At 35.0% G+C, this 24,853-nt stretch overlaps 1 protein-coding gene across 1 annotated transcript in view; it reads right to left on the reverse strand.

The window, feature by feature from the left end:
• Positions 1 to 24,853, reverse strand: part of LOC307054555 (bifunctional heparan sulfate N-deacetylase/N-sulfotransferase 3) — a gene marked incomplete at both ends in the record, with an annotated part of 144,162 nt that overhangs the window by 77,152 nt on the left and 42,157 nt on the right. Inside the window, 2 exons of the mRNA XM_079706319.1 lie at positions 12,112 to 12,266; positions 19,346 to 19,433. Coding sequence (XP_079562445.1) covers positions 12,112 to 12,266; positions 19,346 to 19,433 — 243 coding nt within the window. The remainder of the gene's footprint in view (positions 1 to 12,111; positions 12,267 to 19,345; positions 19,434 to 24,853) is intronic.

Consider the following 24,853-nt stretch of genomic DNA (forward strand, 5'->3'; position numbering starts at 1 on the left):
TGTTTTTTTTTACTATCCTTGATAATATTTCTTTATTTAAATTCTTGCTAGTTATCAAGAATGATACTTTAATATTTTTCTCTATTTCAATCTTTCTAAAGAGAACATTTTAAATTTATGCTAATGACCTGAAGATTTGTTGTCTATCTCCGTATTTCTCAGATTAGCAAGAATACAAACTAATGTAATTAAAAAAATGCACAGTGATAGGAAGTCAAACAGACATTCTATACTCTACAGTCGAAAAAATCTAAAACTTCATTACCACATAATTTCAAAATACTTCTAAATGCTTTCCTATAGTACATTTGGGTTAGAATGTCCCATTTCCTCAGTATGTAGAAGTTCATGCTTTGGTTAACTATCTCATAGTATTGAGAATTTACATTTACAATTAAAAATGGGCTTGCAATAAAGTTTCCCGATGTTTATATTTGGTGGTATATTTTGGAGTTGTTTCTAGAAAAAATTGCTTTTTAAAAATAGATTTTTAAAGTGCCTTTCTTAAAAGCTGTGGCTGTTTGAGATATTATTTCACATAGAAAATAATACATTTTTCCAGAAAATAGGAGCTCGTTTGGAGAGTGGAATTAGAACCTTTTCACTAAAAGACACATGCATACACATACACATATGCATGTACATACACATACACACATAGTATGTGAAGAAAACAAATTTATGAAACTATTCCCTTGAATTTGAGGAGCACTTTAAATCTTCTAAAGACTGTTTTCCTAAGGTAATACTAATGAGCCACACATGAATTTTATGAGAAACTGTGGGGCCTCTGGCACTTAAAGGAGTCCTATAGCAGTTGCTGTGACTCAGGAGAAGTAAGAAATGGCAGTGATGGTGACCCAATGTACCTAAAGATACTATTTGAAGGAGTCTTACTTCCTTCTTCATCTAGGACAAAACCAGGCAAGTCAGGATTTATCTTTAGGTTAGGGAATTAGGTTTGGTACTGAATGCTAAGAGTGTAAATATTAGAGTATGTTCCTGTGATAAATGGAAGTACTTCTGGCGTGGTATGAAATGAAAGATCCTGAAAGAAATAATTACCTTAGTATAAGAATCTGATTTTTCATTTTTTTCAACTGTGAAATAAAGGGGCTGTACAAGTAGTCACTAAGATTCAGATTTAAAATCCTGTGTTTCTTTGACATAATCTTTGTGGTTTTAGAAGCAGTCATATTTGGATGCTAAATATAAATGCACTATTTTTAATCCATGATCTAATCTTAAACTAACATGTGTACTTTTCTTCCTACATATTTAAGTAAGTGATAATGCTCTAAAATGTGATAGGCATATTTACATAAATTTGGTTAATATTTATAGAACTGGTCCCTAGATTTCTTTCTAGTTTTTTTTTTTTTTTAACAGGGTGCTCTTTAATTCATAATATAAATTCTGTTTGCCAGCTGGTATGTGAAAAATCTGCAGTGATGATCATGTTGTTTTTAATAGATTTGGTTTAAGAGTTTAAAATCATCCTCTGTTGGCAGCTGTTGTATAATTAAAAAGCTGGCTGGTCTTTATCATCTCTGGTTGCTGGGAGGTAAGCCCTAAATCCTTTGAATTTTCTAAGTTATAAGAATGTCTTGGGGCTTCCCTGGTGGCACAGTGGTCGAGGGTGCGCCTGCCGATGCAGGGGACACGGGTTCGTGCCCCGGTCCGGGAGGATCCCACATGCCGCGGAGCGGCTGGTCCCGTGAGCCATGACCGCTGAGCCTGCGCGTCCGGAGCCTGTGCTCCGCAACGGGAGAGGCCACAACAGTGAGAGGCCCGCGTACTGGAAAAAAAAAAAAAAAAAAAAAAAAAAAAAAAAAAGAATGTCTTGTTATTCATGGTGGGTCCCTGAGACCAAAGATCTGAGTTTATGTTAACAGAATGACTCAGTTCAGAGTTTGGCCATGCCAGAAAGACCAACCATTCAATTAGAGAGTTGGGGCTTTGATCTAGTTTATATCAGACCTCTAGGCAGGGGAGGAGAGTTGGAGATTGAGTTCAATCATGCAGTCAGTCAGTCATCATGTCTATGAAATGAAACTCCAATAAAAACACTGAACGTCAAAGCTGAGGCAAGCTTCCCTAGTTAGTGATATTCCTATGAGTCCAGAAGCCCCAGGAAGGTGATATTCTTTGTCTCACAGTTTGGATTTTAAAAAAACATGGCTACAGTAACAAAAGGTACAGAAGTCTTTGGATAAAGGTGTTAATAATGAGATCTTGTGAAACAGAATGTCATTACAGTAACTCATAAAACAGAAGTATGATCTCATCACTCTGAAGTCAATCAGATCTGGAGATGAGTCTGTAGTGTTTGATTAACTATATAGTGAGGAAAGAATCTTATTTTTTCCCATATTCAAAGAGATTCGGGGAGGGAGGGATGGATTGGGAGTTTGGGTTAGCAGATGCAGACTATTATACATAGGATGGATAAACAACAAGGTCCTATGGTATAGCACAGGGAACTATATTCAATATCCTGTGGTAAACCATAATGGAAAAGAATATGAAAAAGAATATATATGTGTATAACTGAATCACTTTGCTGTACAGCAGAAATTAACACATTTTAAATCAACTATACTTCAGTGAAATTTTTTAAAAATGTAAAACAAAGTCAAACTCATGACAATAAAATGATCAGTATCTATCAGGGAATCCTGGGGATAGGGAACAGTTTAGTATCGTGGAGAAAGCACACATTTAGAAGTCCTGGGCTCAGTCTCAGTGCTGCCCTTCATTAGTTGTAGAATCTTGGGCAGGTTATACAACTTCACCAAACCTCAATTTCTTTATTTTCCAAGTAGGGGTAATAAAACAAATTATCTTACTGAGATGTAGAGAATGAAAGACATAAGCAACATTATAGATCAAGTGCAATTTAATTTCCTTTCATCTTATTAATATTATTCTCTTTCTTATTGAAACAACAAGTAAAACACGGGAACAGAGGTAAACTAAGAATCCTTCCACCATCACTTCCAGCCACTGCCAAAACTCAGGATTCTTATTTAAGAGAAGACATCCCTTAAAAGAAGACACACGGGACTTCCCTGGTGGCACAGTGGTTAAGAATCTGCCTGCCAATGCAGGGGACATGGGTTCGAACCCCGCTCCAGGAAGATCCCACATGCCGGGGAGCAACTAAGCCCGTGTGCCACAATTACTGAGCCTGCACTCTAGAGCCCGCGAGCCACAACTACTGAGCCCACGTGCCACAGCTACTGAAGCCCGTGTGCCTAGAGCCTGTGCTCCACAATAAGAGAAGCCACCTCAATGATAAGCCCCTCGCACCACAATGAAGAGTAGCCCTCGCCTGCAAATAAATAAAAGATACACTCTCATTATCAGCCTTATCTAAAAAAAGTTTTACCAAACAGTATACATTTCTTCTGGAAAAAGTAATTGATATTATGTATAAAGTAGGAGCTATAAATATCCTTGGTGAGTCCTTTCCCCTTTGTAGACAAGTTCATTTGTATCATTTTTTTTTTTTGCAAATGAAACAACAAAGGATTAATCTCCAGAATATCATTTTTTAATAGACTCCTCATATAAGTGATATCATATAATATTTCACTTTGTCTGACTTACTTCACTCAGTATGACAATCTCTAGGTCCCCAAACTTATGGTTATGGGGTGGGGGCAGAAGGGGAGAAGGGATGGTTAGGGAGTTTGGGATTGACATGTACACACTGCTGTATTTAAACTGGATGACTAACAGGGACCTACTGTGTATAGCACAGGGAACTCTGCTCAATATTATGGAACAACCTGAATGGGAAAAAATTTGAAAAAGAATTTAAAAATCCTCGGTGAACCATGAATTTGATAAGGCCATAACAATGACATCAGCAAAAGCCCTTTCTTGACACTACATCTTCCCCTTCAAGTACTACCCCAAGTTAATAGCTGAATTATTTGAAGAACTTTAATGAAATTTAGTAAGCCAAATGCATTAAGAAATTCCAGAAACACGTGTAAAAACATCAAATTACTATGTTGTGTAACAGGAACTAAAATGGTGTCGTAGGTCAGTTATACTTCAAAAACAAACTCATAGAAAAAGAGATCAGATTTGTAGTTACCAGATGTAGGGGATGGGGAGGAAAGTAGTTAAAAGGTACAAACTTCCAGTTACAAGATAAAGGAAGTACTAGGTATATAATACATGACATGATAAATATATAATGAAAGTTGTTGAGACAATAAATCCTAGGAGTTCTCATCCCAAGGAAAAACATATTTTTTCTGTTTCTTTAATTTTGCATCTATATGAGGTGATGGATGTTAGCTCGCTGTGGTAATCATTTCATGATATATGTAAGTCAGATCATTATGCTGCACACCTTAAACTTATACAGTGCTGTGTATCAATTATATCTCAATAAAACTGGAAGAAAAAAAGAAATTCCAGAAACGAAAGTTAAGCTAATAATTCAGTACCAATACAGAAAAAGGTTTACAAAAGGTATGTATACTCAGCTTTAACCTTCATTTTCACTTGTAACCTCTCAGAAAGAATTATTTCGGGGAGAGTGACAGATTTTCTTCTAGTCCTCCCTAATAATTATGTAGTTTATTTCAAGTTAGTTTCATTTAACAGAGCATGCTGTTTTCCTCTCTTAGAGTTCCCTTCAAATGTTTGAATTATCATCATATCTTTGTTGAGTGTCTCATAACTAAACATACCTCTAAAGGGTGTGCTTTTTTAAGAATACTCAAAAGACTGATGTAAACACTTGTACTTTGCACAGGCCAGGTTGATTTTTTTGAATTGCTAAAATTTCTTCAAGTAAACACATGAAGGAGTTTGTAGAAATGTAAAAAAATGAACCTATGAAGCTTTATTTTTTATGCTATAGCAAAATAACTGAAAATGAAATTATCTAGAGACATAGTGGAGGAATTGAAGCATTTAGTCTAATCCAGCTTTCTCAGAGTTTGAAGCCATGAGTTTAACATGGACCTTTGGGGTACTTGAGAGGTAATAAACCTATAAATAATTCAGACACAGGCTTAAATTCCCAAAGTATTTGCAAACACATTTAATCTTTCTGAAAATATATAAAAGGTTGATTAGACTAGGAGTCTTTAAGTCTGCATGGTATTTTAACTGAAGTAATATTACTGACAGAATAGAGAAGTTGATATTGATCTTTGTTTGTTATAACTATTGCATACCCTCTGGTATTTATAATAGCCGTCAGGACAGTAATGTTGCACCATACTTTTGTGATGGTTGCACAAACACAAGAAATGACACGAATCATATAAACAGCGACTAAAAGAAAAACATTGTAAAAGTCAGATTTTAATGTTCTGAATTTGTTTAAAAAATATAACTCTTCAGGAAGTAATAACATTCTGGTTGTGAGGTTTTTGTAACAGCAATCAATAGCAGTATCAGTGGCATGGCAACTTTCAGTTACCCAAACCACGTTGGTTATGGGGGCTTTGGAACTTGACAGACCTGGGATCAAATCCTTTCGCCAGCTTTCACTGGCAATGTGATCTTAAGAAAATTACATAAGCTCTCTGAGCCTCACTTTTTGCATTTTAAATATGGGAATAACTAGGCTCACAGGTGGTTGTGAGGATTAATTGGGGATAGATGCGTGGAAAGCACTAAGCACAATGTCTGGTAGATATCTGGAGTTCTCTTCCTACATTTCCTCTGGAGAGTCAAGAATCTTTCTCACTGAAATGCAAGGTTCTGTTTCATATAGGGAAAACAGGATAATAGAATTTCAAGTTTCACAGTTTTCCCTGATCTGAGCATAAATTAAAGGAAAAGAATGCGGAATTGGGGAGACTAGTTTGGATGCTGCTGCAATGAACCAGATGTGGGATAAAAAATTTGGAAGTGGAGTGGGGATGGAAAGTTTTGAAATGGAGTAGGATATGGTACAAAAGGAAGAATTCACAGAAACTACTGAATGATTGGGAACTTGGAGTGGAAGATACGAAAAAGCCAAAGCAGACACAAAGTTAGCAGTTGTGAGGATTTTACTTTCATTGATTGATTAATCATATTCAGGGGTAACATTCAAAATAGTTACCAGCCAGCATGCCATCCACTGATCAATCAGACCTGTTGCCAGCTGTAGAGCTGGAGCTGGATGTTGGAGACCACAAGCCAGGTCCCTTCAGTTCCCAACTGAAGGTATTGACGCTTTTCAATATTGTAATAACTGGCATTGCCATACCAGTACTTTTAAGTTTAATATTAACCCTGATAATATATCCCTTAGTCTTCTCTTCTATTTCTTTTTTTTTTTTTTTTTTTTTTTTGCGGTATGCGGGCCTCTCACTGTTGTGGCCTCTCCCATTGCAGAGCACAGGCTCCAGACACGCAGGCTCAGCGGCCATGGCTCACGGGCCCAGCCGCTCCGCGGCATGTGGGATCCTCCCGGACCAGCGCACGAACCCGTGTCCCCTGCATCGGCAGGCGGACTCCCAACCACTGTGCCACCAGGGAAGCCTTTCTCTTCTATTTCTTGCCCTCTCCAAGTTCCTTCAGACATTCTTTTTGTGAAGTAAATTATATACTTCACCATATTGGTCATCCTGCTCTGAATAATGGCTAGTGTCTTTCTTAACTGTGCAGTTTGCATTAGTCCAGAAATGGTCTACCAGCTCAGACTAGACTTTGTGCATCCTGAGTTGAGCTCTATTTCTATTAGGACCATTAGAATTATACTTTGTTTTCAATATCAATAAAATGAAAATCAAATGTCCCTTTTTTTATAAAGTGCTTCTCTGAAGTAAAAATGATAATATTCAGTCATTCTCTAGCTGGCAAGCAAACTAATTAAAAGATTATTATATATTCCTTAAGCCAGCAAGTCTTTCAATATATTTTAAATTATATTTGATACTATAATCTTTATTTCCATTTTAGAAAAGTTAATGTGCTCACCTAAAGAGTTGCATAATTGATACTAGACATTTCAGCTAATGTAAATTAGTGGGTTCTGCTGAACTTGGAAAAGAGGGGGGAAAAGGATACTGTTTGAAAGAATAATGATAATACAATAAAAAAGTACAATCTTGGGCAAGATTTTATGTTTTCAGGATCGGGAACATTGTTTCACTACTACTAATTTTAATGGTATTGTCTGTAAACAGTGCTAAGTATCATTGATATTGGCAATGAGTTCTATGATAAAATTTCTAATTATTTTATCTCTAAAAATTAAACTACCATAATTCACTAAAATGTAAATCCAATTCTCTAACTGAGAGTATATATACTGATGATATTTTTTGAGGTTTAAATGCAATAAGTTATTTTATTTTTCCAGTGGAATTTTAAAAACTGTATAATAGATATTTCTACTATGTTGTAGGTCAATAATTAATGTTACAATTAATCTTTGCTTCAAAAATGGTACCTTTCCAAAAAAATCCCCTGTTGAAATTTCATTTTAATAAGTGAATTAGCCCATATTTGATAACTAAAAATATTTTTCTAATCAACCTCTAAAGCTGTATTTCCTGATGGCTGTAATCATCAAATGCAAGTTTGCTTAAAGGATTTGCTTGACCTTCCACAGTAAGCAATTAGACAGAGCTTTCAAAGTAAATTAAAACAGACATTAAATTCCCTTGAGAGATAGAAGTGTCCACATTGTGCAAAAGGATTAATAGGTCAGATATGTTTGCTAAAACTCAATGAAAATAGCAGGTGTTTGGCTGTAGATGGTGATAGAGAAGGCCCAACCAAAGAGTCTTACATCATAGTCTCAGATTCTCTGAGCTGGAAAAGTATTTAAGTGTCCTCTAACTCAATCACTCATGTGAATACTACATTTTATCCGTGGCCTCTAGTCTTGTTTGAACACCTAGTTGCTTCTTTGTATGTCTTTCAGTTCCTTCATTGGGAAACACGCATGATCATCTTTAAATTTAGAGCTTCCAAGCTGGTGGAAAAAAGCAGAACGTGACCCAATTTAGAAATGCAATATCAGCACAATACTGCTGGTTCTTAGATCTAGTGAGACGAGAGTTGAGGCAGAATTCCTCCAAAATAGTTTCTTTGAATAAGAGTAGACTCTATATCCATACATGATAAATGATAGTCATGTGGAAAGTTCCTCAGATTCAGTTGTTTGTCTCCCTTCCCAACATTGTAGAACCTCTGCCTACTGTAGGGAACCTTTGGGAACCTAAGGGAAAAGTTGCCCTATTAGTTCCACCTCTAGCGCTCAATTCCTCTTATGTTAGCAGAATTACTAGATACCCCCTTGGATTACCAGGCAAAAGAGAAATCTAGACTTACATGTGTGAATTGGTTTGGGAGGCTAGTGAGGAAACTTGGAGATCACAATTTATGCAGTTTTAGAAAACCAGGATTTCTCGGGTTTTCTGTTTGTTTTGGCTGTGCCACGTGCCCTGTGGGATCTTAATTCCCCCAACTAGGGATCGAACCCGCGCCCCCTGCAGTGGAAGCATGGAGTCTTAACCACTGGACCGCCAGGGAAGTCCCCAGGATTTCTGGTTTTAAATTCTACGACTAGTGAGCTTTATCATCATGAGTGTGTCACTGTATTTCTCTGACTTTTCAGTTTTATTCTCTATAGTGTGAGAATAAATATACTTACAATTCAGGGTTGCTGTAAGAATTAAAGGAAATAATACAGATTATATAAAAAAAAGAAAATAAAACACTTGAACTTTTCTTATTACATCTTTAAATTTAGCAGCAAAGCAGCTTTGTAATCCTAATGCCTTAGCGGGAAGTAAAAGAGTTACCACACATTAGAAAATGTGTAGAATTCACATGAACCAAATGTCTTTCCAATACAAAATAAGCTTTTAAACTTGAGGATTTTTGTCCCTTTTACCTGTCACTCTAAGCACCTCAGGAACCTAGGTAAAAACTGAAGATGGCAGTTTTATGATACTGAATATAATGATAATAAAAACAACAGCTGTTATCTACTGAATGTGTGTTATGTACTAATCACTGTTCCCAAATGCTTCTGTTCTCTTTCACATTGTTATGTCTGGGGAGGGACTGACCCTGGATTCAACCTCTTTTCATGTGTGTCCTCTTCTGACAAAAAAGCAGACCAGTTCTGTATTTGATTAAACTTTTATGAATGTTCTCTACTGCCTCAAGGACCATAATTTGGCTTGTCAACCTGAAGCTAGGAATGACATTTTTAAGAAATATCTTCTGCTTGGCACTTGAGGTTAAGAATGACTAAATTTCAATTTTGAATTATTCTTTCAATTCATGATGCTCTGTAGTTGAGAATTCCAAAAAATGTATAACTCCTGTGCATCGGTTCTTACTGTATGTACTTTCAAGTATTTACATTTGTTAGGTGTAACCATAATATTGGCATGCATTGATTCATTCATCCAAGTCATAATAGAATACCATTATTTTAGATAATGTTCTATTTTCAGGAGAATATAACAGTGAATGTCATGTCTTTCATCAAATCTGCCTTGATAAACTTTTTTTGAAGGCTACCTAAACAACAATAACAACAAACCTAAAAATCTTCCTCCTCACTTCTTAATTTATCTTTTATTGGTACACTCTTTTACTTTATGTATTTTCTTCTTTTACAAATTCCTCTCTTTCTCCACAGATTTAAAAATAAACTACAAAGTAATTTTCTTCTCCACATCCTCTCTTGCTGATTAATGTTGCTAATATTGGCAGTCTTTTAGACTTCTGAAGATCATAGAATTAATGTTTGCTGCATTGAGGGGATTTTTAGTGCTCTGTATTACAAACTGTGGCAATGTTTACGCACTTTTACATGCTGTTTACTATTCCTGTTTATACTTTTGGTGAAAAAATACTGGCTCTCCGTCTCATAGGAGTTTGCAAATACTGTCAAAATATATACACAATATTAGCATGTAGGACACTATTCTTGCTTTCTTGACAAAATATCAATGCCTGGCAAAGGTATACTTGAAGCTGTCTATTTTGGGGAGTAGACTGAAGTTAAAAGGTAAGTATGAGCTCCTGATACTACCCATAAGTATTTGGTCTTCTATGTCCTCATGGAAAAAGCAATATATTTTATAAATTCTAACCTTTTCTTGTACAAATTTGAGTAAGGTATCATGTATTTCAACTAAAACATCTTGGGGCTTTACAAGTTTATGTAGAATACATTCCATGGTAAGTGGGCAAGTGGGCATCAGTACTTTCTTAAATTCTGATTAGCCAAAAAAACTAATAGTTAACATGGCTGGGTGGCCAGCCAAGGGAGATGTAACACGTGCTCTTGTTTCCACAGAGTACAGCCACAATCTCTCTATGCCATTTTAGAGTATAAATATGTTAAGGGCAGGTATGTATGGAAATAGTATATCTTCAGGGTTTAGGAACTATAACGTTAGGAAAGGCATGTATGTGTAGGAAATCTCAAAATTGAGCAGATTATACTTCAAATCAGTCATTTCTAGTTTTAGGGTCGGGACTTCAAATCTCTAGAAAAACATTTTCTGTCTGTCAGTGGAGTGGTTATATTTTAGAATTTTCCAACTCATATCCAAATTAACCAGTGTAGTGTATTTTAATTATTTTGCACTCTAGGTTTAGTCTACATTTAGTAGAATTTACCTAGAAACATGATTTGATGTTTTTCGATTTATTAACAACATAATCTGTGAACATTGTAATGTAAGTTTTGGGGTTTGCAAATAAGAGAAATGCTGTAATACATAAAGATATATTACACTTCACTTGCTTTTTGAGTGGTAATTTCTGCTGCCTTGATCATTTATACTACACATACTCACGGAGTACGTTTATGAGCTAGGAACTGTGATAGACAGAATATAGTTCCTGCCCCCAAAGTACTCCCTGCCCAGGGAGGGAGAATGCTGGGTAAATAAACAATTACTTGTCTGGACTCCCTCTACATGTTTGTGTGCCCATTAGAATAATTCATAGAAACAAAGATAAAACATCCTCCCCACCCCAAACATAAGCCTTATTGGCTTGTTAATCACTGTATACTGTCTCCGCTCATCACGAGCACATCTTACAATGTACTGTATGTATTAGAGCTTTTACTGTAAATTTCCCTGTCCAGAATCAGAATCCCTATAGTATAAAACAGTGTATCCTGCTCAGTCAGGTGAATGTTCCATCCTATATTATAGGTGTGATGTCTTTGAAATAGTTTTCTTCCCAATTCTATTGCCTTTCTGGATCGACTCTTCATTACCTCATACCCACAATATGGTCTCCTACCTGGTGTTTTCCCTCAGCCTCATTTAACTACAAATTCTCCCTGACGCTTAAATCTTATTCTTATTTCAGAGTGTACCTAAACTCCTATTTGCACAGCATTTCCCTGGGCACTCCCAATGACACTTACTTCTCTGAACTGTAGGTTTTATGTCTACACGGTTTGGTACTAGGTCCTGGAATATCTCATTTTATTGGAGACTTTTAAAAAAGATTGAACTATAGTTGATTTACAATGTTGTGTTAGTTTCTGGAGTACAGCAAAGTGATTCAATTATATATATATATATATATATATATATATATATACACATATTCTTTTTCATATTCTTTTCCATTATGGTTAATTACATGATATTGAATATAGCTCCCTGTGTTATACAGTAAAACCTTTTTGTTTATCTATTTTATATATAGTAGTTTGTATCTGCTAATCCCAAACTCCTACTTTATCCCTCCCCCATCCCCTTTGGTAACCATAAGTTTGCTTTCTATGTGGAGAATTGTTTTATGTGTATATTTTTCTTTTGAAGTGCAGCAGGAAGCTCCTTCTGGATGGGAACCATCTTTTATGAGCTCTGACTATAATGTCATGTAACTGAGTCCTGTGAGTGTCTTGCGAAGTTCCTTTTAAAGTAGACCCCTCAAAGCATTAAGCATAGTGATGAGCACCCAATACAAAGTCAAAAGTCACATACTGAAAGGATGCACTACCAAACTGTTCTAATGATCACATAGAAAAGCCTGCTTAAAAAGTGCCAATATGCCAAAAATCTCTAAGACATTCTCAGTATAAAAAGCTGGTCATTTCTGTAGTCATTGCACATTAGTCCAATGTAGTGTTCAAAGTGAGTTACTTACTAAGGCAAATTTTTTGTTAAGAATCATCTGCTCCACCAAAGATGACTCATTATGGAAGAGGTGGGGCTGCATGTGGCTCCACATATGTGGAAACCACCAGAACTCATCCACAGACCCCAAAAGACGGTCATCCCCTTCATCTTCCTCTTCAGTTCCTTGGGTGGGGGGGGTGGAGAGGAGAAAGATTATTCAATTAATTTTAGTTATACTGATTGTCTCTTTATCTGTATACCTATCTGTCCATCCACCCATCCGTCCATGCATCTAATTATGTAATCGTATATATATATTTAGAAGGTACCATTTATACTATCTTAGATACATATAAGACTTGGAACATGAAATGTAACAAAGGAAAATCTGTTACTTGGGGAACAACCAGAGACTGCGATACAACTCTTTTTAAAGTTTTAAAACATGAGACATGTATATAAAATCACTGCAAGATGGAAGTACACAACCATTCCAAAGGACTTTAGAACTTCTAACTTTTAGTATATTTATATAATTTGCAGTTTGGAGAGAATGGGGGATAAGTCGGGAATGTAGTCAAGGGAATATGAGTGAGGAAATGTGCAGCAGAGCTCTAATGGTTGATCATTAGACATGGGTTGTGACACAACAGTTGCAACAAAACAATTCCATAATTTATTTGGGTTACTCCTTAAGTCTGAGAAGAAGGTATTTAGTATATATTTAGTGAAAACTAAGGCATAAAAAGGAGAAAAAAGGGAAATGTAGGAATTATTATTGAGAAAATGAGAGAAAACTGAAGGAAAGAGAAAGCAAAGACAGTGATAGAAAGAAGGTGAGAAGTGGTGATGTCACTGTAAAACAATCCAAGTACCACCATGCTCCTTGGTGCTACTTATGTTCCTCATGTTTGCCCTTTCTCTCAAGTTCTTGGAAGCAAACTTTCCATCAAGAGACCTCTATTTCCTTGAGAGTCAGCTTTGTTGTTGTTCCTCTGATTTTTCATATTTGAGCTTGTTTTAATGCCTCCCTTTTCCACGACCTGCAGTTTAGTTGAGTGTGAGAAATTACACAGTTCTCTAACTTATGTGAGGGGGTAGGAGTCTCTTTTTGTATTTCCCCAGGCAGAGTTTCTTTACTAAAGCATGAAATGAGAGCAGTGTAAGGTGCCTGTCCTGGCATATCATAAAATGATATTAATCATCACAAAATTATGCAGCCACACTTTAATTTCAGCCACAACACTGAATCCAGTAAGGTCCTAGAACAGGGGTTTCTTCAAATCATGTCCCTTCTTTGTGGAGAAAAAACCTCCTCTCATATTTTCAATAGCAGTTCTGATGTGACCGGTTCTAATAGGGTGCTAGGGGCTAAAGATGGAGGGTGGACTGCTTCCCCGGCTCAGCCAACTGAGCCCAGTGCTTGTTACCACTCTTCTTTCATTTAATTTTCCAAGAGAAGGAAGGCAGAGCCTACTGATAGGAAAAGAATCAGATCCTATGATTTACTGTGCAGTGAAGGAGACCAAAGATAAAGGTGTAGTATGAGGCTGTATGGTTGCTCCACTGTATGCAGGAAGAACAGAATTAGTGATATAGAGTGAGTAGAATAAAATAATCTTTCAACAAGGAAAGTCTTCAATTTCACTTTCATATACTTAAGTATCAATACTCTGCTGATATGAAGGAACTTTTTCTCTCTCTGTAAAGGGCATCTTTAACTTGAATCTGTTTTATTTCCCTTATTTTTTCCTCTTCGTCATACACTCATGTTACCACAGTGTAGTTGAACAAGTATAGCCTTTGGAGTCAGAAGTGTTTAGTTTATTTGTAGTTTCCAACATATTTGAGTTGTGTAACTGTGGGCAAGTCACATAACTCCTTTAATGTTGGTATTCATGTAGGCAAAACACACGGATAGCAATACCTATTTTATTCTATTTGGGAGGAAGTGTCTACACAGTCCCGGCACATACTGGGTAATCTAAAATGCCCACGTCTTTCCCTCCTGTATTTCTTGCTCCTGTTCTTCTACATGTCTCTGTGTTTTTTTTTTTTTTTTCACTATAATACTGCATGGGGGGGGGGCACTGACATGAGTGTTATGTGGCAGAGGGGACACTGTATTTAAGAATGTAAGAACTGATCAAGCCATTATATTAACTGACTGGCCTGATAAACGAGTCACCCACATCGAGCATTCTTGGGGCTTCTGAGTGATTATCTTACAGCTCTGGGAAGCCATCTAGAGAGGAATGCAAAGGAATAGGAAAATGGAGGTAGGGGCTTAGAATATCTGATGACCCCAATCATGGCAAAGTCTTGCATCCTGCTACCTTTTAGGTGGTAAATAAGGCGGCCCTGGTAAAGAAATATTAGCTATGTGCGACTGGTGATGCTTAAATACATGTTGGGTTTTTTGTTGTTGTTGTTTTGTTTTTACATAAGGATGATGTCATTTGGTCTCCCTGCAATTAAACATCTCTACTTACATACTTTCCTCTTGTTTAACATTTTGTTTGTCCTCAGGACACCGTATTAGTTAAGATTACAGTCAGTTACTTGTTGCAGTTTTACTTTCCCATACTGAAAATAGGCAGATGTCTCTTGGGGTTTCCCAGTAATCAGTTCATTTCTGATTTCCACCTCCCCTGGGAAAAGTGAGCTGAGATTTCCTAGTTTATGAAAAGTCACCCTTCCTACTACTTTTAATCTCTATTCCCCGACTCCTATAACTCCTGTCTTTACCTGCATCCTTCTTCTTATCTCTTTATTTATTTTTCTAGTTGGCCTTTACCCAAAGTTTATTTATGAGGACAGCAAAACAGATTTCAGAATTCTTTGGAAAGATTGCTCAGGTATTTGGTGTCCTTTCCTGAATATCATGGTGAAATCTGCTATTAAAATATTCATACATTTTAATCATGCAAGAGTCAGACAAACAATGTCTGCCCTCTGACAGACATATAAAATCATAGTAGGCATAATTGTATGCCTTTCCTTTTTTCTTTATAACTCTCTCATATCTGATTTCCTTTAATCCTACTTTGGGGATGTTTTACATCAGAATTAATTATATTGAGAAAAAGTGTCTTTGCCTAACACTTTAAACATCATGATAAAAAACAGCTGAAACATAATTATTCATGGTTGGATTGTACTGGCCTCTTGCCACTCCTTTATTCCTCCACTTTACACACTTTTGCCAGAACTGGAGAGAGAAGAACTAGAAGTCAAATTCCTCAATTTTAAGTGTCATTTCTTAAGTTGTTACAAAACTACACTGAAATTTTATAGTTAATGCAAATTATTATTTTATTATATATCTATTTAAATAACTTATGTCTCTTCAGTATTTTATCTGTAGTATTTCCTACTCTGATATTATATTAAAAACCATTATTGATTGAGACTGTCTTAAGTGTTTTTCAAGTATAGTCTCATTTAATTCTCACTACAACCCTATGCGCTAGGGGCTACTGCTAACGCCATTTTACAGATAAGGAAATTGATATTTGGAGAGGCAAAGTAATTTGTCACAAGTCACTGGGAATACTGGGATAGAACCTGAATTCAGAACCTGAAATCTAACCCAGATTACACAACTCTAAATTCAGGACCCTTAACCATCATTCACTGACCAAATGTGGAGTTTAGAAATAAGATTAGCATTTACTAATTCATGTAACATTGCTCTTCACATTGTTAATTAATTCTGTGATAGAATTTACAAATACTCTCAGTGATTTGGGAAAATATACAAACCTAAAGAACCTATAGATAAGGGGAAGGAACCTTTTGCCATTCAGCTTCCTTAATCAAGGATTGCCAATTAAATGATAAAAACCCATTTTTTTTTCTAATACATAAGACTTGGGCTCTGACTGACCTTAAGTTAAGAGTATTTTTTGACACTTAAGTAGCTACATGACCTTGGGCCCCTCTAAGTTTCTATGTTATTATCTAGAAAACAAGGTAACACATTCTTTAACTCCTAGGATTCAATGAAAAGGTACATGAAAAGTGCTTAGTTAAGTACCTAGAATATGGTGCTGCTCACTAAAAGGGAACTATAATTTTTATTCTTTCATCTCTCTATTTCTCACAAAATGCACAAGTCTTTCAAAAAGTAAATTACATCAAACAAGATGAAACCCTCTCCTGAAATGAAGTCTTACTAGTATGACAGTGCTGTTTTTCTCCTTCCCTTAAAGACTGAATAAAATAGAATTTTTAATAGAAAAAGGAATTACTCATTTAGAAAGAAAGGCCGTGTAATTCAATTAAACTTTACAATATTTAATTTTTGAAGGATTCAGAGTATTAAATTTTATATCTGTTCCCATTGAAAACTGATTTTACTGGTTTTAGACAAGTCTAGCTAAGTTTTTGTGGAAGCTTGCAGGTCTTATACAGACAACAAAACTCTTTTCAAGCCTTCTCCTTAGATTCCTCCTGTGTTCTACTGTCCCTGGCTTAGAGAGAGGATATACCTACCTACTGTGAGCTGTGGGAAGTACCCAAGTAAGGAAAGAAGACAAATCTTTCAGAAACAAGAATGAAGGAGAGCCACTGGCTACAGTCATTCTTAGCATTCATCACTGGGCAAAAAACTGAGTTGCCAGGAGTGCTTTATTATATTTCTATTATGTTTGGGAAAAAGTTTTAATTATTCTTAATGTTTAGAGTGATTTTCTTTTATAACACAACATGGTCACATTTTATTCTCTGACCTTGTTCCATATAAATACTAATAGTTAAAATAAAGGTAATTTCATTTTCACTCAATCATTTATTCATTAACTCATTTTTTTTTCAATAGGCACTGTCCTACTTGCTGGTGTTACAGCAGTAAAGCCTTTGTAGAGTTCATTTTAGTGAGGGAAGAAAGACAACAGATAATTTAAAAATAAAATACATTCAACATCCATTCATGATGAAACATTTAGAAATCTAGGAATAGAAGGGAGCTTTCTTAAGCTAATAAAGACTTTCTATAAAACTGTCCATTGAAAGAATTCCCCTCAAGAACAGGAAGAAAACTACTGAAGGATTTCTCCTGAGGTCAGGAACAAGATATGAGTGTTACTATCACCATCTTTAATGCTTATGGGAGATCCAAGCTAGTGCAATAGGCAAGGAAAAGAAAAAAATTCATAAAGCTTAGAAAGAAAGAAAGAAAATTTTTACTATTCAAAAATTATATGATTGAATAGGTAGAAAATCCAAAAGAATCTATAAACTATAAAATTAATAAGTGAATGTAGCAAGGTTGCTAAATACAAGATCGTATACAAAATCAATTATATTATTATTATTATACTAACAACAGAGAAATGGAAAACTTTAAAAAAAAGACACCATTTACTATTGCATCAAAAAACCCCATCAAGGAATTAATATAAAAACAATAAAGTTGTATCAAGTGTAGTTAAAGAGGTCCTAAATGTGTTCAAGAATAGGAAGAATCAATATTTAGGATAGCAATTCTCCCCAAACTAATTAATAGATTTAATGTAATTTAAATAAAAATTTAAGGTTTTAAATTTAAATAAAATAAAAAATTTTAAATAAAAATTTGAGGTTCTTTGTGGATATTGGTAAGCTGATTTTAAAATTTACATAAAAATGCAAAGGGCCAAGAATTGCCAAGGCAATCTTGAAGAAGATGAACAAACTTAGAGGACTTACAATAGCAGATATTAAAATTAATTATAAAATTACAGTAAATAAGACAGTATGATGACACAAATGGAACCAATGGACAGGAGAGTACAGAAACAGAGTACACATATATATGGTCATCTAATTTGTGACAATGATGATACCATGGTACAGTGAGAAAAGGATGGTCTTTTCAATACTTGGTACCAACTTGACATCTTTATGGAAAAAAAGAAGGTATCTTGGCCCTTATCTCACACATACACAAAAATCAATTCCAGATGGATCTCAGATACATACATTTTAAGCATGTAGAAATATATTTTCATGATCTTGTGGCATGCAGAGATGTCTTTAAAAAGATACAAAAAAGGAAAAAAAAAGATAAATTGGACTACATTAAAATGTTTGTTCATCAAAAAATACCAGTAGGAATGTAAAAAAGATAAACCACACATTAGGAGAAAGTATTTGCAACACAGATAACTGACAAAGGGCTCATTAAGAGTATATAATGAATTTCTACAAATCAATAAGTAAAAGCAGACAACTCAATAAAAAAAAACTGATGTATTTCAAAACAGAAGATATCCAAATGGTCAATAAATATATGAAAGAAGCTCCATTTCACTACTTAGTGAAATGTGCATTTAAATCATATATAATGTGATATCTCTACTGCCCACCAGAAAGGCTAGAGTTAAAAAGACAAATAATATTAAATACTGGTGAGAATGTAGAGCAACAGGAAAACTTACATACTGTTGGAAATAAAAACTGGTACAACCACTCTGAAAATCTGTTTGGCATTTTCTACTAAAGCTGATCATCAATGTACCACATAACTAGCAATTCTAACTCCTGGTTGATAACCAACAGAAAAGAATACATATGTCCTCTGAAGGACAGGTACAAAAATGTTCTTAACACAACTATGCAGAAAAAAGCCAAAGACTGGAAACAACCCAACCATCCACATTGGAGGAATGGAATAAAGAAATTCTGGTAAATTTAAAAAATGGAATACTACAGAACAATGACGATGAAAGAATTACAACTATACACAATGATGTCTGCAAAACCAAAATAATGTTGAACAAAACAAGCTGTATATAGAAGAGTCCATACTATATAAGAGTCCATACTTTTATACACACCTCAAAGCCAGGCAAACTAATTTATGATATTAGAAGTTAGGATAGGGGTTTTCTTTGAGGGAAGCTAGTGACTAAGGCAGCACAAGGGAGGGGGTGTGTGAGATTCTGGAAGTATCTCCTTCTTGATCTTCATGCTGGTTATGGAGCTCTGTACACTTTGTGAAAATTCATTGAGCACTATACCTATTACTTATGCAGTTTTATATATGTAAATTATAGTTCAATAGAAAAAAGCCCATTAAATAATAATATGGTGAATAAACTTTCCAACTATTAATTTTGTAAAGGTGAAAAAATAATAGGTTAAATGAAATTGAATAATATGAAGAAAATAAAGTAGGGGAGAGACACAGGGAATACAGGAAGGTGTGAAGAGGGGTCATAATTTTAAAGAGTGGTCAGAGAGGCTTTAATGAGAATAGTTAATCTCCTTTTTCTTACCTGTATGGTAAAATTTCCCTGAAAATCCCAGGTTGAATGTAAAATTTGTGATTTGTGTACGCAAAAGATTCTGAGTATCAAGCAGGGCCTGAAATACATAATTAAAAAAATATATATCAGGTAGAGCATGGCCTTGAGAAGATATCTTCCTTTAGCATTCAAAAGGTAAAACTACTCCTTTAGACATGAGAGAATTAAATGATGGAAAGTGGTTTCTTTACCACCTTACAACTAGCAAGAAGCTTCTGAGATTACATAAATACATACTTATATTTATCCTTTAGCTGCAATAAATCAGCAAAAAATGTCAGCTAGAAAAAGGAAGTTAAATGAAAAGTTTATTCTTCATGTATCAAAGGAAGTAGTACCTAGTACATAAAATACATCTCCCTTTACCCCTCAGGGACGTAGTTCACCAGTTGTCAAAAGAAGGACATTCTGTTTAAGTGAAACTATGCAAGAACATATATTGAAAGAAACAGATTGTTTTTTTTCAGATATATCTTTGGTCTTCAAAATATAAGACTTTTCAATCTTTAAGTCTTAGATTCCCCAAAGATAGTGATTATTCTTCAAAAATGGATATCATGGTAAAGTAAATCTATAATTTATTCCTCTCTCCCCCTCCCCCAGACTCTGGTAGTTGAGTGCCCACCTCAATGAGGCAAAAAGTAACACTAAATGGTAGATTTGTAAAGGATCTTAGTCAACATTTCTTTTATATATGAAGAAACTAAGGAGAAATGACTTGCCCATTTTCAAAGATAAAATTAGTGGTAGATCCAAGGTTAAGGATATAGATCACCTGATTCCATATTAGGTACTCTTTTTACTCTACCACACCAAATCTTTCCCCACCCTTCCATAGCACTGCTGGATCCACAGCAAAATCTTTTCTTAATAGTGTAGCTGATATCTGGAAGTTCTGCCCCATCATGTTCACGGTCTCAGTGTTTTTTTTGGGATAAACAGATATACATATTATTCAGGGACCCTCTCATGATTGTATGTGTTCAGCAATTATTAGTTGCCACCCCTCTATTATTGCTGCTGCTACTATTACTACTCCTAATATGGTTGTTGTTAGTGATAGATAATACATATCATCTCTCTGAACTTTTCCCTTCATTTATTAAAGTCGAGACAATTATCTAACTCAGAGAATTATGATGAGGAATATTAAAGAGATACTATATGTGGAAGTGCTTGATAAATTTTTTTTAAAGTGGCATAAAATAGATAAAGAAGATGTGGTACATGTATACAATGGAATACTACTCAGCCATAAAAAGGAACAAAACTGGGTCATTTGTAGAGACATGGATGGACCTAGAGTGTCATACAGAGTGAAGTAAGTCAGAAAGCGAAAAACAAATATTGTATATTAATGCATATACATGGAATCTAGAAAAATGGTATAGATGACCTTATTTGCCAAGCAGAAATAGAGACACAGACGTAGAGAACAAATATACGGATACCATGGGGGAAAGGGGTAGGGTGGGAGGAACTGGGAGATTGGGATTGACACATATACACTATTGATACTATGTATAAAATAGACAGCTGATGAGAACATACTGTATAGCACAGGAAACTCTACTTAATGCACTGTGGTGTCCTAACTGGGAGGGAAATCCGAAAGGGAGGGGATATATGTATATGTATGGCTGATTCATTTTGCTGTGCAGTAGAAGCTAATACAACATTGTAAAGCAACTATACTCCAATAAAGATTAAAAAAATATTATCAGCAATATATTATATATTAATATAATTATATATTACTGATAATTATATCTATAATTATCTATATCTGTATATATATCTGTATATTATATATATCTCATCTACTTATTTTTTTAATTGAAATATAGTTGACATACAATATTATGTTAGCTTCAGGAGTATAAAATAGTGATTTGACATTTATACTATGAAATGATCAACACCTGAAGTCTAGCAACCATCTGTCCCCACACAAAGTTGTTACAGTATTACCGACCATATTCCTTATGCGAAAATTACATCCCCACGACTTATTCATTTTATAATCAGAAGTTTGTACTTCTTAATCTCCCTCACGTATTTCACTCATTTCCCCCACACCCCTGCCCTTTGGCAACCACCCATTTGTTCTTAGTATCTGTGAGTCTGTTTACATTTTGTTCTGTTTGTTTGTTTTGTTTTTTAGACTCTACATATAAGTGAGATCATATGGAATTTATCTTTCTCTGTCTATTTACTTCACTTAGCATAATACCCTCTAGATCCATCCATGCTGTCCCATGGCAAGATTTCACTCTTTTTTATGGCTAATATTCTACTGTATATACATACCACTCTTCTTTATCCATTCATCCATCAATGGACCTTAGGTTGCTTCCATATCTTGGCTATTATAAATAATACTACAATGAACATAGGGGTGCACATATTTTTAAAAATTATTTTATTTATTTTTAACATCTTTATTGGAGTATAATTACTTTACAATGTTGTGTTAGTTTCTGCTGTATAACAAAGTGAATCAGCTATATATATACATATATCCCCATATTCCCTCCCTCTTGTGTCTCCCTCCCACCCTCCCTATCCCACCTCTCTAGGTGGTCACAAAGCACTGAGCTGATCTGCCTGTGCTATGTGGCTGCTTCCCACTAGCTATCTGTTTTACACTTGGTAGTGTATAAATGTCAATGCCACTCTCTCACTTCGTCCCAGCTTACCCTTCCCTCTCCTCGTGTCCTCAAGTCCATTCTCTACATCTGCATCTTTATTCTTGTCCTGCCCCTAGGTTCTTCAGAACCATTTTGTTTTCTTAGATTCCATATATATGTGTTAGCATACGGTACTTGTTTTTCTCTTTCTGACTTACTTCACTCTGTATGACAGACTCTAGGTCCATCCACCTCACTACAAATAACTCAATTTCATTTCTTTTATAGCTGAGTAACATTCCATTGTATATATGTGTCACATCTTCTTTATCCATTCATCTGTCAATGGACACTTAGGTTGCTTCCATGTACTGGCTATTGTAAATAGAGCTGCAATGGATATTGTGGTACATGACACTTTTTTGAATTATGGTTTTCTCAGGGTATATGCCCAGTAGTGGAATTGCTGGGTTGTATGGTAGTTCTATTTTTAGTTTTTTAAGGAACCTAAAAAACTAAAAACTAAAACTAAAAACTAAAACTATTTTTAGTTTTTAGTTTTTTTTAACTGTTCTCCATAGTGGAGAACATTCCCACCAACAGTGCAAGAGGGTTCCCTTTTCTCCACACCCTCTCCAGCATTTATTGTTTGTAGATTTTTTGATGATGGCCATTCTGACCAGTGTGAGGTGATACCTCATTATAGTTTTGATTTGCATTTCTCTAATGATTAGTAATGTTGAGCATCCTTTCATGTGTTTGATGGCAATCTGTATATCCTTTGGAGAAATGTCTATTTAGGTCTTCTGCCCATTTTTGGATTGGGTTGTTTGTTTTTTTGATATTGAGCTGCGTGAGCTGCTTGTATATTTTGGAGATTAATCCTTTGTCAGTTGCTTCGTTTGCAACTATGTTCTCCCATTCTGAGGGTTGTCTTTTGCACATATGTTTTTGAATTAGTGTTTTTGTTTTCTTTGGGTAAATACTCAGAAGTGAAATTGCTGGATGATATGGTAGTTCTATTTTTAAGTTTTTGAGGAAGCTTTGTACTGTTTTCCATACTGGCTGCACCAATTTACAATCCCACCAATAATATATGAGGGTTCCCTTTTCTCAATATCTAGCACTGGCTATTTCTTGTCATTTTGATGGTAGCTATTCTGACAGACATCTTTTCATGTGTCTGTTGGCCATCTGTATGTCTTCTTTGGAATAATGTCTATTCAGATCCTCTACCCATTTTTAAATGGATTGGGTTTTTTTGGTATGGTATTGAGTTTCATGAATTTTTTATGTATTTTGGATATCAGCCCCTTATTGGATATGTCATTTACAAATATCTTCTACCATTCAGTAGTCTGCCTTTTCATTTTGTTGATGGTTTTCTTCAAAAAGCTTTTGGTTTGATATAGTCCTACTTGTTTCTTTTTACATTTGTTTTCCTTGCCTGAGAAGATACATTCAAAAAATATTGTTAAGACTGATGTCAAAGAATGTACTGCCTATGTTTTTTTCTAGAAGTTTTATGGTTTCAGGTCTTAACATTTAAGTCTTTAATCCATATTGAGTTTATTTCTGTATATGGTATGAGAAAGTGCTCCAGTTTGATCCTTTTGCATATAGCTGTCCAGTTTTCCAAGCACCATTTATTAAAGAGGCTGTCTTTTCCCCATTTTATATTCTTGTCTCCTTTGTCATAGATTAATTGACCATCTAAGTGTGGTTTATTTCTGTGTTCTCTATTCTGTTCCATTGTTCTATGTGTCTGTTTTTGTGCCAGTACCATAATATTTTGATTACTGTAGCTTTGTAGGACTGCATGAAATCAGGGAGCATGATACCTTCAGCTTTGTTCTTTCTCAAAATTGTTTTGGTTATTTGGGGTCTTTTGTAATTCCATGCAAATTTTAGAGTTATCTGTTCTAGTTCTGTGAAAAATGTCATTGGTTTTTTGATAGGATTTGCACTGAATCTGTAGATTGCCTTGGGTACTCTGGAGATTTAAACAATATTAATTTTTCCAATCCATGAGCACAGTGTATCTTTCCGTTTGTTTGTGTAATCTTTAATTTCTTTCATCAGTGTCTTAGTCTTTGGAGTACAAGACTTTTGCCTCCTTGGTTAGATTCATTCCTAGGTATTTTATTCTTTTTGATGCAGTTGTAAACGGCATCCTTTTCTTAATTTCTCTGATAGTTCATTACTAGTGTCTAGAAATGCAACTGATTTTTGCACTGATTTTGTATCCTGAAACTTTTTTGAATTCATTTATTAGTTATAATAGTTTTTTTGGTGGAGACTTTAGGGATTTCTATATAAAGTATCAAACAGTGACAGTTTTGCTTCTTCCTTTCCAATTTGGATTCCTTTTATTCCTTTTTTTTTTGGTCTATTTGCTGTGGCTCAGACTTCTGATACTATGTTGTGAGAGGGGCATATCTTTGTCTTGTTCCTGATCTTAGAGGAAAAGCTTTTAACTCTTCACGGTTGGTTCTGATGTTGGCTGTGGGTTTGTCATATACGGCCTTGAGTATGTTGAGGTACATTCCCTCTATAACCACTTTGTTGAGAGTTTTTATCATAAATGGATGTTGAACTTTGTCAGAAATATTTTTTGCATCTAGTGAGATGATTATGTGATTTTTATCCTTTATTTTGTTAATGTGGTGTATAACATTGATTGAGTTGTGGATTTTGAACCATCCTTCCATCCCTGGTAAAAATCCCGCTTGATCATGGTGTATGATCCTTTTAACATATTGCTGAATTTTGTTTGCTAATAGTTTTTGAAGATTTTTTTATCTATGTTCATAGTGATACTGGCCTGTAATATTCCTTTTTTTGTGGT

Source organism: Hyperoodon ampullatus (genome assembly GCF_949752795.1).
Source record: "Hyperoodon ampullatus genome assembly, chromosome: 1".
NCBI lineage: Eukaryota > Metazoa > Chordata > Mammalia > Artiodactyla > Ziphiidae > Hyperoodon > Hyperoodon ampullatus.